We start from the raw sequence: 14,753 nt of genomic DNA on the forward strand, positions 1-14,753 counted from the left end.
TAATAACATCTCCATCTGCCCTGGACGCAGCACAGAGCGCACCGCCATACTGTACATGATTGTGGAGGGCTGATGGTGGCAGACACAGATAACTGCATGTTCTATTGTCATGGAGTCTAGTAGATATACATATATATATACCTCCTGAATAATCCGAGTCGCATGCAGGCTGTAAATAGCGGTGACAGCGGATGATGATCCTGGATGACATTATAGATGGAGATAATTGTGTTTTCATTCAGATAGAGCGGGGCGGTAATAGAATCAGCACATAATAGCCCCGCCATATACCACAGCTCTCCATCCATTATATGATGATTGGATAAACCATAGACATCAACATTGATCAAGACTGAGCCCCGATGATGTCATCAGCCGACAAAACCACAACTCCCAGCATGCTCTGCAACGCATCTGGACAAGGCCAGCTCACAGAGGATTGTCTGCACTGATACATTGTAACAAACCTTCACCCATGGCAATGACTCCTACAAGCTACAACTTATCTCCTGTATTACAATCATTCACTATGTAATGTCACAATGACCAACAATCTCAGCTCTGCTACATCTGCTAGAGACCCGCGTCTGTGTCATGGCTGAGACCGCCGCACAGATCGCAGACACGCAGGCGACGCTCCAAATCCCAGCACAATTGCTTTATACTGAAGAAGCCGCCAGAACAATGAGCGGAGGAGAACAAGAGCAGCGAGCAAGGAGCCCTGGAAGAAGAACCAAGACGAGACAAGATTGGAGGCCGGCCAGCAGCGAGACCGACTGCCAGGACTGTGAACTCCCCGCTAAAGGCTTCTGCAATTTTCCATGACACAATCCAAGCTAATAGCCGAGGCTCCAGAAATCACAGGAGCAAAACATCTGGGAATACACATGGAGAAGAGACGGACTTGTCATACAACTCACTGTCATACTCATCTCCTTGTGCAACTGCAGGACAACACTCAGCATATAGGACCGGCAGTCCTATGTAAAAACACACAGATAACACAGTGATAACTCTCTATATACAGGTAATGTAGTAGATGTCACCAGCAGTCCTATGTAAAAACACACAGATAACACAGTGATAACTCTCTATATACAGGTAATGTAGTAGATGTCACTGGCAGTCCTATGTAACACCACAGATAACACAGTGATAACTCTCTGAGTACAGGTAATGTAGTAGATGTCACCGGCAGTCCTATGTAACACCACAGATAACACAGTGATAACTCTCTGAGTACAGGTAATGTAGTAGATGTCACCGGCAGTCCTATGTAACACCACAGATAACACAGTGATAACTCTCTGAGTACAGGTAATGTAGTAGATGTCACCGGCAGTCCTATGTAACACTACAGATAACACAGTGATAACTCTCTGAGTACAGGTAATGTAGTAAATGTCACCAGCAGTCCTATGTAACACCACAGATAACACAGTGATAACTCTCTACATACAGGTAATGTAGTAGATGTCACCGGCAGTCCTATGTAACACCACAGATAACACAGTGATAACTCTCTGAGTACAGGTAATGTAGTAGATGTCACCGGCAGTCCTATGTAACACCACAGATAACACAGTGATAACTCTCTATATACAGGTAATGTAGTAGATGTCACCGGCAGTCCTATGTAACACCACAGATAACACAGTGATAACTCTCTATATACAGGTAATGTAGTAGATGTCACTGGCAGTCCTATGTAACACCACAGATAACACAGTGATAACTCTCTATATACAGGTAATGTAGTAGATGTCACCGGCAGTCCTATGTAACACCACAGATAACACAGTGATAACTCTCTATATACAGGTAATGTAGTAGATGTCACCGGCAGTCCTATGTAACACCACAGATAACACAGTGATAACTCTCTATATACAGGTAATGTAGTAGATGTCACCAGCAGTCCTATGTAACACCACAGATAACACAGTGATAACTCTATATATACAGGTAATGTAGTAGATGTCACCGGCAGTCCTATGTAACACCACAGATAACACAGTGATAACTCTCTATATACAGGTAATGTAGTAGATGTCACCGGCAGTCCCATGTAACACCACAGCTAACACAGTGATAACTCTCTATGTACAGGTAATGTAGTAGATGTCACCGGCAGTCCTATGTAACACCACAGATAACACAGTGATAACTCTCTAAGTACAGGTAATGTAGTAGATGTCACTGGCAGTCCTATGTAACACCACAGATAACACAGTGATAACTCTCTATGTACAGGTAATGTAGTAGATGTCACCGGCAGTCCTATGTAACACCACAGATAACACAGTGATAACTCTCTATATACAGGTAATGTAGTAGATGTCACCGGCAGTCCTATGTAAAAACACACAGATAACACAGTGATAACTCTCTATATACAGGTAATGTAGTAGATGTCACTGGCAGTCCTATGTAACACCACAGATAACACAGTGATAACTCTCTATATACAGGTAATGTAGTAGATGTCACCGGCAGTCCCATGTAACACCACAGATAACACAGTGATAACTCTCTATATACAGGTAATGTAGTAGATGTCACCGGCAGTCCTATGTAACACCACAGATAACACAGTGATAACTCTCTATATACAGGTAATGTAGTAGATGTCACCGGCAGTCCTATGTAACACCACAGATAACACAGTGATAACTCTCTATATACAGGTAATGTAGTAGATGTCACCGGCAGTCCCATGTAACACCACAGATAACACAGTGATAACTCTCTATATACAGGTAATGTAGTAGATGTCACCGGCAGTCCTATGTAACACCACAGATAACACAGTGATAACTCTCTAAGTACAGGTAATGTAGTAGATGTCACTGGCAGTCCTATGTAACACCACAGATAACACAGTGATAACTCTCTATATACAGGTAATGTAGTAGATGTCACCGGCAGTCCTATGTAACACCACAGATAACACAGTGATAACTCTCTATATACAGGTAATGTAGTAGATGTCACCGGCAGTCCTATGTAAAAACACACAGATAACACAGTGATAACTCTCTATATACAGGTAATGTAGTAGATGTCACCGGCAGTCCTATGTAACACCACAGATAACACAGTGATAACTCTCTGAGTACAGGTAATGTAGTAGATGTCACCGGCAGTCCTATGTAACACCACAGATAACACAGTGATAACTCTCTATATACAGGTAATGTAGTAGATGTCACCGGCAGTCCTATGTAACACCACAGATAACACAGTGATAACTCTCTATATACAGGTAATGTAGTAGATGTCACCGGCAGTCCTATGTAACACCACAGATAACACAGTGATAACTCTCTATATACAGGTAATGTAGTAGAAGTCACCGGCAGTCCTATGTAACACAAAGAAAACACAGTGATAACTCTCTATATACAGGTAATGTAGTAGATGTCACCGGCAGTCCTATGTAACACCACAGATAACACAGTGATAACTCTCTATATACAGGTAATGTAGTAGATGTCACCGGCAGTCCTATGTAACACCACAGATAACACAGTGATAACTCTCTATATACAGGTAATGTAGTAGATGTCACCGGCAGTCCTATGTAACACCACAGATAACACAGTGATAACTCTCTATATACAGGTAATGTAGTAGAAGTCACCGGCAGTCCTATGTAACACAAAGAAAACACAGTGATAACTCTCTATATACAGGTAATGTAGTAGATGTCACCGGCAGTCCTATGTAACACCACAGATAACACAGTGATAACTCTCTATATACAGGTAATGTAGTAGATGTCACCGGCAGTCCTATGTAACACCACAGATAACACAGTGATAACTCTCTATATACAGGTAATGTAGTAGAAGTCACCGGCAGTCCTATGTAACACAAAGAAAACACAGTGATAACTCTCTATATACAGGTAATGTAGTAGATGTCACCGGCAGTCCTATGTAACACCACAGATAACGCAGTGATAACTCTCTATATACAGGTAATGTAGTAGATGTCACCGGCAGTCCTATGTAACACCACAGATAACACAGTGATAACTCTCTATATACAGGTAATGTAGTAGATGTCACCGGCAGTCCTATGTAACACCACAGATAACACAGTGATATCTCTCTATATACAGGTAATGTAGTTGATGTCACCGGCAGTCCTATGTAACACCACAGATAACACAGTGATAACTCTCTATATACAGGTAATGTAGTAGATGTCACCGGCAGTCCTATGTAACACCACAGATAACACAGTGATATCTCTCTATATACAGGTAATGTAGTTGATGTCACCGGCAGTCCTATGTAACACCACAGATAACACAGTGATAACTCTCTATATACAGGTAATGTAGTAGATGTCACCGGCAGTCCTATGTAACACCACAGATAACACAGTGATAACTCTCTGAGTACAGGTAATGTAGTAGATGTCACCGGCAGTCCTATGTAACACCACAGATAACACAGTGATAACTCTCTATATACAGGTAATGTAGTAGATGTCACCGGCAGTCCTATGTAACACCACAGATAACACAGTGATAACTCTCTATATACAGGTAATGTAGTAGATGTCACCAGCAGTCCTATGTAACACCACAGATAACACAGTGATAACTCTATATATACAGGTAATGTAGTAGATGTCACCGGCAGTCCTATGTAACACCACAGATAACACAGTGATAACTCTCTATATACAGGTAATGTAGTAGATGTCACCGGCAGTCCCATGTAACACCACAGCTAACACAGTGATAACTCTCTATATACAGGTAATGTAGTAGATGTCACCGGCAGTCCTATGTAACACCACAGATAACACAGTGATAACTCTCTATATACAGGTAATGTAGTAGATGTCACCGGCAGTCCTATGTAAAAACACACAGATAACACAGTGATAACTCTCTATATACAGGTAATGTAGTAGATGTCACTGGCAGTCCTATGTAACACCACAGATAACACAGTGATAACTCTCTGAGTACAGGTAATGTAGTAGATGTCACCGGCAGTCCTATGTAACACCACAGATAACACAGTGATAACTCTCTATATACAGGTAATGTAGTAGATGTCACCGGCAGTCCTATGTAACACCACAGATAACACAGTGATAACTCTCTATATACAGGTAATGTAGTAGATGTCACCGGCAGTCCTATGTAACACCACAGATAACACAGTGATAACTCTCTATATACAGGTAATGTAGTAGATGTCACCAGCAGTCCTATGTAACACCACAGATAACACAGTGATAACTCTCTATATACAGGTAATGTAGTAGATGTCACCGGCAGTCCTATGTAACACCACAGATAACACAGTGATAACTCTCTATATACAGGTAATGTAGTAGATGTCACCGGCAGTCCTATGTAACACCACAGATAACACAGTGATAACTCTCTGAGTACAGGTAATGTAGTAGATGTCACCGGCAGTCCTATGTAACACCACAGATAACACAGTGATAACTCTCTATATACAGGTAATGTAGTAGATGTCACCGGCAGTCCTATGTAACACCACAGATAACACAGTGATAACTCTCTATATACAGGTAATGTAGTAGAAGTCACCGGCAGTCCTATGTAACACAAAGAAAACACAGTGATAACTCTCTATATACAGGTAATGTAGTAGATGTCACCGGCAGTCCTATGTAACACCACAGATAACACAGTGATAACTCTGTATATACAGGTAATGTAGTAGATGTCACCGGCAGTCCTATGTAACACCACAGATAACACAGTGATATCTCTCTATATACAGGTAATGTAGTAGATGTCACTGGCAGTCCTATGTAACACCACAGATAACACAGTGATAACTCTCTATATACAGGTAATGTAGTAGATGTCACCGGCAGTCCTATGTAACACCACAGATAACACAGTGATAACTCTCTGAGTACAGGTAATGTAGTAGATGTCACCGGCAGTCCTATGTAACACCACAGATAACACAGTGATAACTCTCTATATACAGGTAATGTAGTAGATGTCACCGGCAGTCCTATGTAACACCACAGATAACACAGTGATAACTCTCTATATACAGGTAATGTAGTAGATGTCACCGGCAGTCCTATGTAACACCACAGATAACACAGTGATAACTCTCTATATACAGGTAATGAAGTAGATGTCACCGGCAGTCCTATGTAACACCACAGATAACACAGTGATAACTCTCTGAGTACAGGTAATGTAGTAGATGTCACCGGCAGTCCTATGTAACACCACAGATAACACAGCGATAACTCTCTATATACAGGTAATGTAGTAGATGTCACCGGCAGTCCTATGTAACACCACAGATAACACAGTGATAACTCTCTATATACAGGTAATGTAGTAGATGTCACTGGCAGTCCTATGTAACACCACAGATAACACAGTGATAACTCTCTATATACAGGTAATGTAGTAGATGTCACCGGCAGTCCTATGTAACACCACAGATAACACAGTGATAACTCTCTATATACAGGTAATGTAGTAGATGTCACCGGCAGTCCTATGTAACACCACAGATAACACAGTGATAACTCTCTATATACAGGTAATGTAGTAGATGTCACCGGCAGTCCCATGTAACACCACAGCTAACACAGTGATAACTCTCTATATACAGGTAATGTAGTAGATATCACCGGCAGTCCTATGTAACACCACAGATAACACAGTGATAACTCTCTATATACAGGTAATGTAGTAGATGTCACCGGCAGTCCTATGTAAAAACACACAGATAACACAGTGATAACTCTCTATATACAGGTAATGTAGTAGATGTCACCGGCAGTCCTATGTAACACCACAGATAACACAGTGATAACTCTCTGAGTACAGGTAATGTAGTAGATGTCACCGGCAGTCCTATGTAACACCACAGATAACACAGTGATAACTCTCTATATACAGGTAATGTAGTAGATGTCACCGGCAGTCCTATGTAACACCACAGATAACACAGTGATAACTCTCTATATACAGGTAATGTAGTAGATGTCACCGGCAGTCCTATGTAACACCACAGATAACACAGGGATAACTCTCTATATACAGGTAATGTAGTAGATGTCACCGGCAGTCCTATGTAACACCACAGATAACACAGTGATAACTCTCTATATACAGGTAATGTAGTAGATGTCACCAGCAGTCCTATGTAACACCACAGATAACACAGTGATAACTCTCTATATACAGGTAATGTAGTAGATGTCACCGGCAGTCCTATGTAACACCACAGATAACACAGTGATAACTCTCTGAGTACAGGTAATGTAGTAGATGTCACCGGCAGTCCTATGTAACACCACAGATAACACAGTGATAACTCTCTATATACAGGTAATGTAGTAGATGTCACCGGCAGTCCTATGTAACACCACAGATAACACAGTGATAACTCTCTATATACAGGTAATGTAGTAGAAGTCACCGGCAGTCCTATGTAACACAAAGAAAACACAGTGATAACTCTCTATATACAGGTAATGTAGTAGATGTCACCGGCAGTCCTATGTAACACCACAGATAACACAGTGATAACTCTCTATATACAGGTAATGTAGTAGATGTCGCCGGCAGTCCTATGTAACACCACAGATAACACAGTGATATCTCTCTATATACAGGTAATGTAGTAGATGTCACTGGCAGTCCTATGTAACACCACAGATAACACAGTGATAACTCTCTATATACAGGTAATGTAGTAGATGTCACCGGCAGTCCTATGTAACACCACAGATAACACAGTGATAACTCTCTGAGTACAGGTAATGTAGTAGATGTCACCGGCAGTCCTATGTAACACCACAGATAACACAGTGATAACTCTCTATATACAGGTAATGTAGTAGATGTCACCGGCAGTCCTATGTAACACCACAGATAACACAGTGATAACTCTCTATATACAGGTAATGTAGTAGATGTCACCGGCAGTCCTATGTAACACCACAGATAACACAGTGATAACTCTCTATATACAGGTAATGAAGTAGATGTCACCGGCAGTCCTATGTAACACCACAGATAACACAGTGATAACTCTCTGAGTACAGGTAATGTAGTAGATGTCACCGGCAGTCCTATGTAACACCACAGATAACACAGTGATAACTCTCTGAGTACAGGTAATGTAGTAGATGTCACCGGCAGTCCTATGTAACACCACAGATAACACAGTGATAACTCTCTATATACAGGTAATGTAGTAGATGTCACCGGCAGTCCTATGTAACACCACAGATAACACAGTGATAACTCTCTATATACAGGTAATGTAGTAGATGTCACTGGCAGTCCTATGTAACACCACAGATAACACAGTGATAACTCTCTATATACAGGTAATGTAGTAGATGTCACCGGCAGTCCTATGTAACACCACAGATAACACAGTGATAACTCTCTATATACAGGTAATGTAGTAGATGTCACCGGCAGTCCTATGTAACACCACAGATAACACAGTGATAACTCTCTATATACAGGTAATGTAGTAGATGTCACTGGCAGTCCTATGTAACACCACAGATAACACAGTGATAACTCTCTATATACAGGTAATGTAGTAGATGTCACCGGCAGTCCTATGTAACACCACAGATAACACAGTGATAACTCTCTATATACAGGTAATGTAGTAGATGTCACCGGCAGTCCTATGTAACACCACAGATAACACAGTGATAACTCTCTATATACAGGTAATGTAGTAGATGTCACTGGCAGTCCTATGTAACACCACAGATAACACAGTGATAACTCTCTATATACAGGTAATGTAGTAGATGTCACCGGCAGTCCTATGTAACACCACAGATAACACAGTGATATCTCTCTGAGTACAGGTAATGTAGTAGATGTCACCGGCAGTCCTATGTAACACCACAGATAACACAGTGATAACTCTCTGAGTACAGGTAATGTAGTAGATGTCACCGGCAGTCCTATGTAACACCACAGATAACACAGTGATAACTCTCTATATACAGGTAATGTAGTAGATGTCACCGGCAGTCCTATGTAACACCACACATAACACAGTGATAACTCTCTATGTACAGGTAATGTAGTAGATGTCACCGGCAGTCCTATGTAACACCACAGATAACACAGTGATAACTCTCTATATACAGGTAATGTAGTAGATGTCACTGGCAGTCCTATGTAACACCACAGATAACACAGTGATAACTCTCTATATACAGGTAATGTAGTAGATGTCACCGGCAGTCCTATGTAACACCACAGATAACACAGTGATAACTCTCTATATACAGTTAATGTAGTAGATGTCACCGGCAGTCCTATGTAACACCACAGATAACACAGTGATAACTCTCTATATACAGGTAATGTAGTAGATGTCACTGGCAGTCCTATGTAACACCACAGATAACACAGTGATAACTCTCTATATACAGGTAATGTAGTAGATGTCACCGGCAGTCCTATGTAACACCACAGATAACACAGTGATATCTCTCTGAGTACAGGTAATGTAGTAGATGTCACCGGCAGTCCTATGTAACACCACAGATAACACAGTGATAACTCTCTATATACAGGTAATGTAGTAGATGTCACCGGCAGTCCTATGTAACACCACAGATAACACAGTGATAACTCTCTATATACAGGTAATGTAGTAGATGTCACCGGCAGTCCTATGTAACACCACAGATAACACAGTGATAACTCTCTATATACAGGTAATGAAGTAGATGTCACCGGCAGTCCTATGTAACACCACAGATAACACAGTGATAACTCTCTGAGTACAGGTAATGTAGTAGATGTCACCGGCAGTCCTATGTAACACCACAGATAACACAGTGATAACTCTCTGAGTACAGGTAATGTAGTAGATGTCACCGGCAGTCCTATGTAACACCACAGATAACACAGTGATAACTCTCTATATACAGGTAATGTAGTAGATGTCACCGGCAGTCCTATGTAACACCACACATAACACAGTGATAACTCTCTATGTACAGGTAATGTAGTAGATGTCACCGGCAGTCCTATGTAACACCACAGATAACACAGTGATAACTCTCTATATACAGGTAATGTAGTAGATGTCACTGGCAGTCCTATGTAACACCACAGATAACACAGTGATAACTCTCTGAGTACAGGTAATGTAGTAGATGTCACCGGCAGTCCTATGTAACACCACAGATAACACAGTGATAACTCTCTATATACAGGTAATGTAGTAGATGTCACCGGCAGTCCTATGTAACACCACAGATAACACAGTGATAACTCTCTATATACAGGTAATGTAGTAGATGTCACCGGCAGTCCTATGTAACAGTACAGATAACACAGTGATAACTCTCTATATACAGGTAATGTAGTAGATGTCACTGGCAGTCCTATGTAACACCACAGATAACACAGTGATAACTCTCTATATACAGGTAATGTAGTAGATGTCACCGGCAGTCCTATGTAACACCACAGATAACACAGTGATAACTCTCTATATACAGGTAATGTAGTAGATGTCACCAGCAGTCCTATGTAACACCACAGATAACACAGTGATAACTCTCTATATACAGGTAATGTAGTAAATGCCACCGGCAGTCCTATGTAACACCACAGATAACACAGTGATAACTCTCTGAGTACAGGTAATGTAGTAGATGTCACCGGCAGTCCTATGTAACACCACAGATAACACAGTGATAACTCTCTGAGTACAGGTAATGTAGTAGATGTCACCGGCAGTCCTATGTAACACCACAGATAACACAGTGATAACTCTCTGAGTACAGGTAATGTAGTAGATGTCACCGGCAGTCCTATGTAACACCACAGATAACACAGTGATAACTCTCTATATACAGGTAATGTAGTAGATGTCACCGGCAGTCCTATGTAACACCACAGATAGCACAGGATTAACTCTCTATATACAGGTGATGTAGTAGATGTCACCTGCAGTCCTATGTAACACCACAGATAACACAGTGATAACTCTCTGAGTACAGGTAATGTAGTAGATGTCACCGGCAGTCCTATGTAACACCACAGATAACACAGTGATAACTCTCTATATACAGGTAATGTAGTAGATGTCACCGGCAGTCCTATGTAACACCACAGATAACACAGTGATAACTCTCTATATACAGGTAATGTAGTAAATGCCACCGGCAGTCCTATGTAACACCACAGATAACACAGTGATAACTCTCTATATACAGGTAATGTAGTAGATGTCACTGGCAGTCCTATGTAACACCACAGATAACACAGTGATAACTCTCTGAGTACAGGTAATGTAGTAGATGTCACCGGCAGTCCTATGTAACACCACAGATAACACAGAGATAACTGTCTATATACAGGTAATGTAGTAGATGTCACCGGCAGTCCTATGTAACACCACAGATAACACAGTGATAACTCTCTATATACAGGTAATGTAGTAAATGCCACCGGCAGTCCTATGTAACACCACAGATAACACAGTGATAACTCTCTATATACAGGTAATGTAGTAGATGTCACCAGCAGTCCTATGTAACACCACAGATAACACAGTGATAACTCTCTATATACAGGTAATGTAGTAGATGTCACTGGCAGTCCTATGTAACACCACAGATAACACAGTGATAACTCTCTGTATACAGGTAATGTAGTAGATGTCACCGGCAGTCCTATGTAAGACCACAGATACGGCACAGTATAACATCACTATATATATATGCACGTTCTCCCGCTCTCTATGGAATGTTAATTAGGTGTAATAGTTATTATTATCGTCTCTGTATGGCGACATTGTGTGAATGTAGATTATATAGGGAGGGGGAGGGGGACCCAGCTTTCCCAGAAACAAACAGAGCTAAGACTCCTCGGCAGAGAACAGTGTATGACATGGCAGCTCCTCTCATCATCATTATTCATTATGAGGGAGACAATAGATAATGTCAGGACGCTGCGAGCTGTCACCGGAGAAGGATCCGCCTCGTGTACTATCCTTTGTTTTAGGAAATGACACCTTTCTCCATTCTAAGGTATCATTATCATCTCCGCCTCATCCAGACAAAACATCAAGTGATTTTCCAGCAAATGATGTAATTAGGTTATGTGAAACGTCGTAGCGGAACAGTCATGTGTTTATCTACCTGGCCCTGGTCCAAGCTGTGTGAAATAAATCTGATAGATAGATAGATAGATAGATAGATAGATAGATAGATAGGAGATAGATAGATAGATAGATAGATAGATAGATAGATAGATAGATAGGAGATAGATAGATAGATAGATAGATAGATAGATAGATAGGAGATAGATAGATAGATAGATAGATAGATAGATAGATAGATAGGAGATAGATAGATAGATAGATAGATAGATAGATAGATAGATAGATATTAGATAGATAGATAGATAGATAGATAGATAGATAGGAGATAGATAGATAGATAGATAGATAGGAGATAGATAGATAGATAGATAGATAGATAGATAGATAGATAGATAGGAGATAGATAGATAGATAGATAGATAGATAGATATTAGATAGATAGATAGATAGATAGATAGATAGGAGATAGATAGATAGATAGATAGATAGATAGATAGGAGATAGATAGATAGATAGATAGATAGATAGATAGATAGATAGGAGATAGACAGATAGATAGATAGATAGATAGATAGATAGATATTAGATAGATAGATAGATAGATAGATAGATAATAGATAGATAGATAGATAGATAGATAGGAGATAGATAGATAGATAGATAGATAGATAGATATTAGATAGATAGATGATTGATAGATAGATGATTGATAGATAGATGATAGATAGATAGATAGATAGATAGATAGATAGATAGATAGATAGATAGGAGATAGATAGATAGATAGATGATAGATAGATAGATAGATAGATAGATAGATGATAGATAGATAGATAGATAGATAGATAGATAGATAGATAGATAGGAGATAGATAGATAGATAGAAGATAGATAGATAGATAGATAGGAGATAGTTAGATAGATAGATAGATAGATAGATAGATAGATGATAGATAGATAGATAGATAGATAGATAGATAGATAGATAGATAGGAGATAGATAGATAGATAGATAGATAGATAGATATTAGATAGATAGATAGATAGATAGATATTAGATAGATAGATAGATAGATAGATAGATAGATGATAGATAGATAGATAGATAGATAGATAGATAGATAGGAGATAGATAGATAATACATAGATAAAGTACATTGCTTGGTGTCTGGAGAGTTACAGTAGACTTTATCCTTCCTGACCTCTGGATGTTTTTGGTTTCCTTTAGGTTATGGACATGCCGCTCCCAGTACAGATGGAGGGAAGGTCTTCTGCATGTTCTACGCCCTTCTGGGAATCCCGCTCACTTTGGTCATGTTCCAGAGCCTTGGTGAGAGGATCAACACCTTTGTCAGGTATCTCCTGTACCGTATCAAGAAGTGCCTTGGAATGAGACGGCCGGACGTGTCTATGGCCAACATGGTCATCATCGGCTTCTTCTCCTGCATAAGCACCCTGTGCATCGGAGCCGCAGCGTTCTCCTACTACGAGCAGTGGAGCTTCTTCCATGCCTATTATTACTGCTTCATTACCCTTACCACCATTGGATTTGGAGACTACGTTGCCCTCCAGAAAGATGCTGCTCTCCAAAACAAGCCCCAGTATGTTGCCTTTAGCTTTGTGTACATATTAATGGGACTTACCGTCATTGGAGCTTTCCTCAACTTGGTGGTTCTTCGATTCATGACCATGAACGCGGAGGACGAAAAACGGGATGCTGAACATCGGGCATTACTGAACAGAAACGGTCCCTCCAGCATACACACCACCGACACGAGCTCTTCGTCGGGTGGCTTTCGGAACGTGTACGCTGAGGTTCTCCACTTCCAGTCCATGTGTTCTTGCTTGTGGTATAAAAGCAGGGAAAAACTACAATATTCCATTCCCATGATCATCCCTCGGGACCTGTCTACTTCGGACACTTGTGTAGAACAGAACCACCACTCCCCTGGTCGATACATGGGCACGCCATCCAATGGATGTATCTGTAACACCCAACATTCAGCCATCAGTTCTGTTTCCACAGGACTACACAGTCTCTCGGCATTTCGAGGACTCATGAAGCGGAGAAGTTCTGTATAGTCCTCATGAGTCCACCACATGGACCTTTATTGCAAATTGCCTACTGAGAGTATTCACACAAGTGGACAGGGCTCTTTACTCGTTCATACGTTCGGACCCATCATGTTCAGTGGCCGTAGGTTGTTGCAGGCTACGCTTATGGTTATAACATTGGAGTAGTCATGTATCATAGCTTGTCTGAGAATAAAATCCAAAACAAATCAAAAAAAATTGAGCACGTGAAGAATCCAGGCCAAGGTGCTACAGTAACCCTAAGAAGTCATTCTCATTGCGCCAACTCTACGTGCCAAAATAACAAACGGCGTCCTATACACCAAGGCCGATCCAATTTACAGCTTCATTTTGGCCGAATTGTGACAATTTGAGGACAAAAATGTCCACAAAAATGACTCTGTTGATACATGATGTCTCCAATGTTCCTCATTTCTGGTTGATGCCAACAGGTGGGACAAAGACGTGTCGCAAGATGGTAATGACACCTACACTGAGTGTTGGGATCCATGGCCATCTAGAATATCTCATAAT

General features: G+C 40.7%; 1 protein-coding gene across 1 annotated transcript in view; it reads left to right on the forward strand.

The window, feature by feature from the left end:
• KCNK3 (potassium two pore domain channel subfamily K member 3) overlaps positions 1–14,411 on the forward strand; it is a 62,263-nt gene extending 47,852 nt beyond the window's left edge. Inside the window, exon 2 of the mRNA XM_075269347.1 lies at positions 13,375–14,411. Within this exon, the coding sequence (XP_075125448.1) occupies positions 13,375–14,228 (854 nt within the window). The 3' untranslated portion in view covers positions 14,229–14,411. The remainder of the gene's footprint in view (positions 1–13,374) is intronic.
• The last annotated feature ends 342 nt before the right edge of the window (positions 14,412–14,753 follow it).

Source organism: Leptodactylus fuscus, chromosome 3 (assembly GCF_031893055.1).
Source record: "Leptodactylus fuscus isolate aLepFus1 chromosome 3, aLepFus1.hap2, whole genome shotgun sequence".
In the NCBI taxonomy this organism is placed as follows: domain Eukaryota; kingdom Metazoa; phylum Chordata; class Amphibia; order Anura; family Leptodactylidae; genus Leptodactylus; species Leptodactylus fuscus.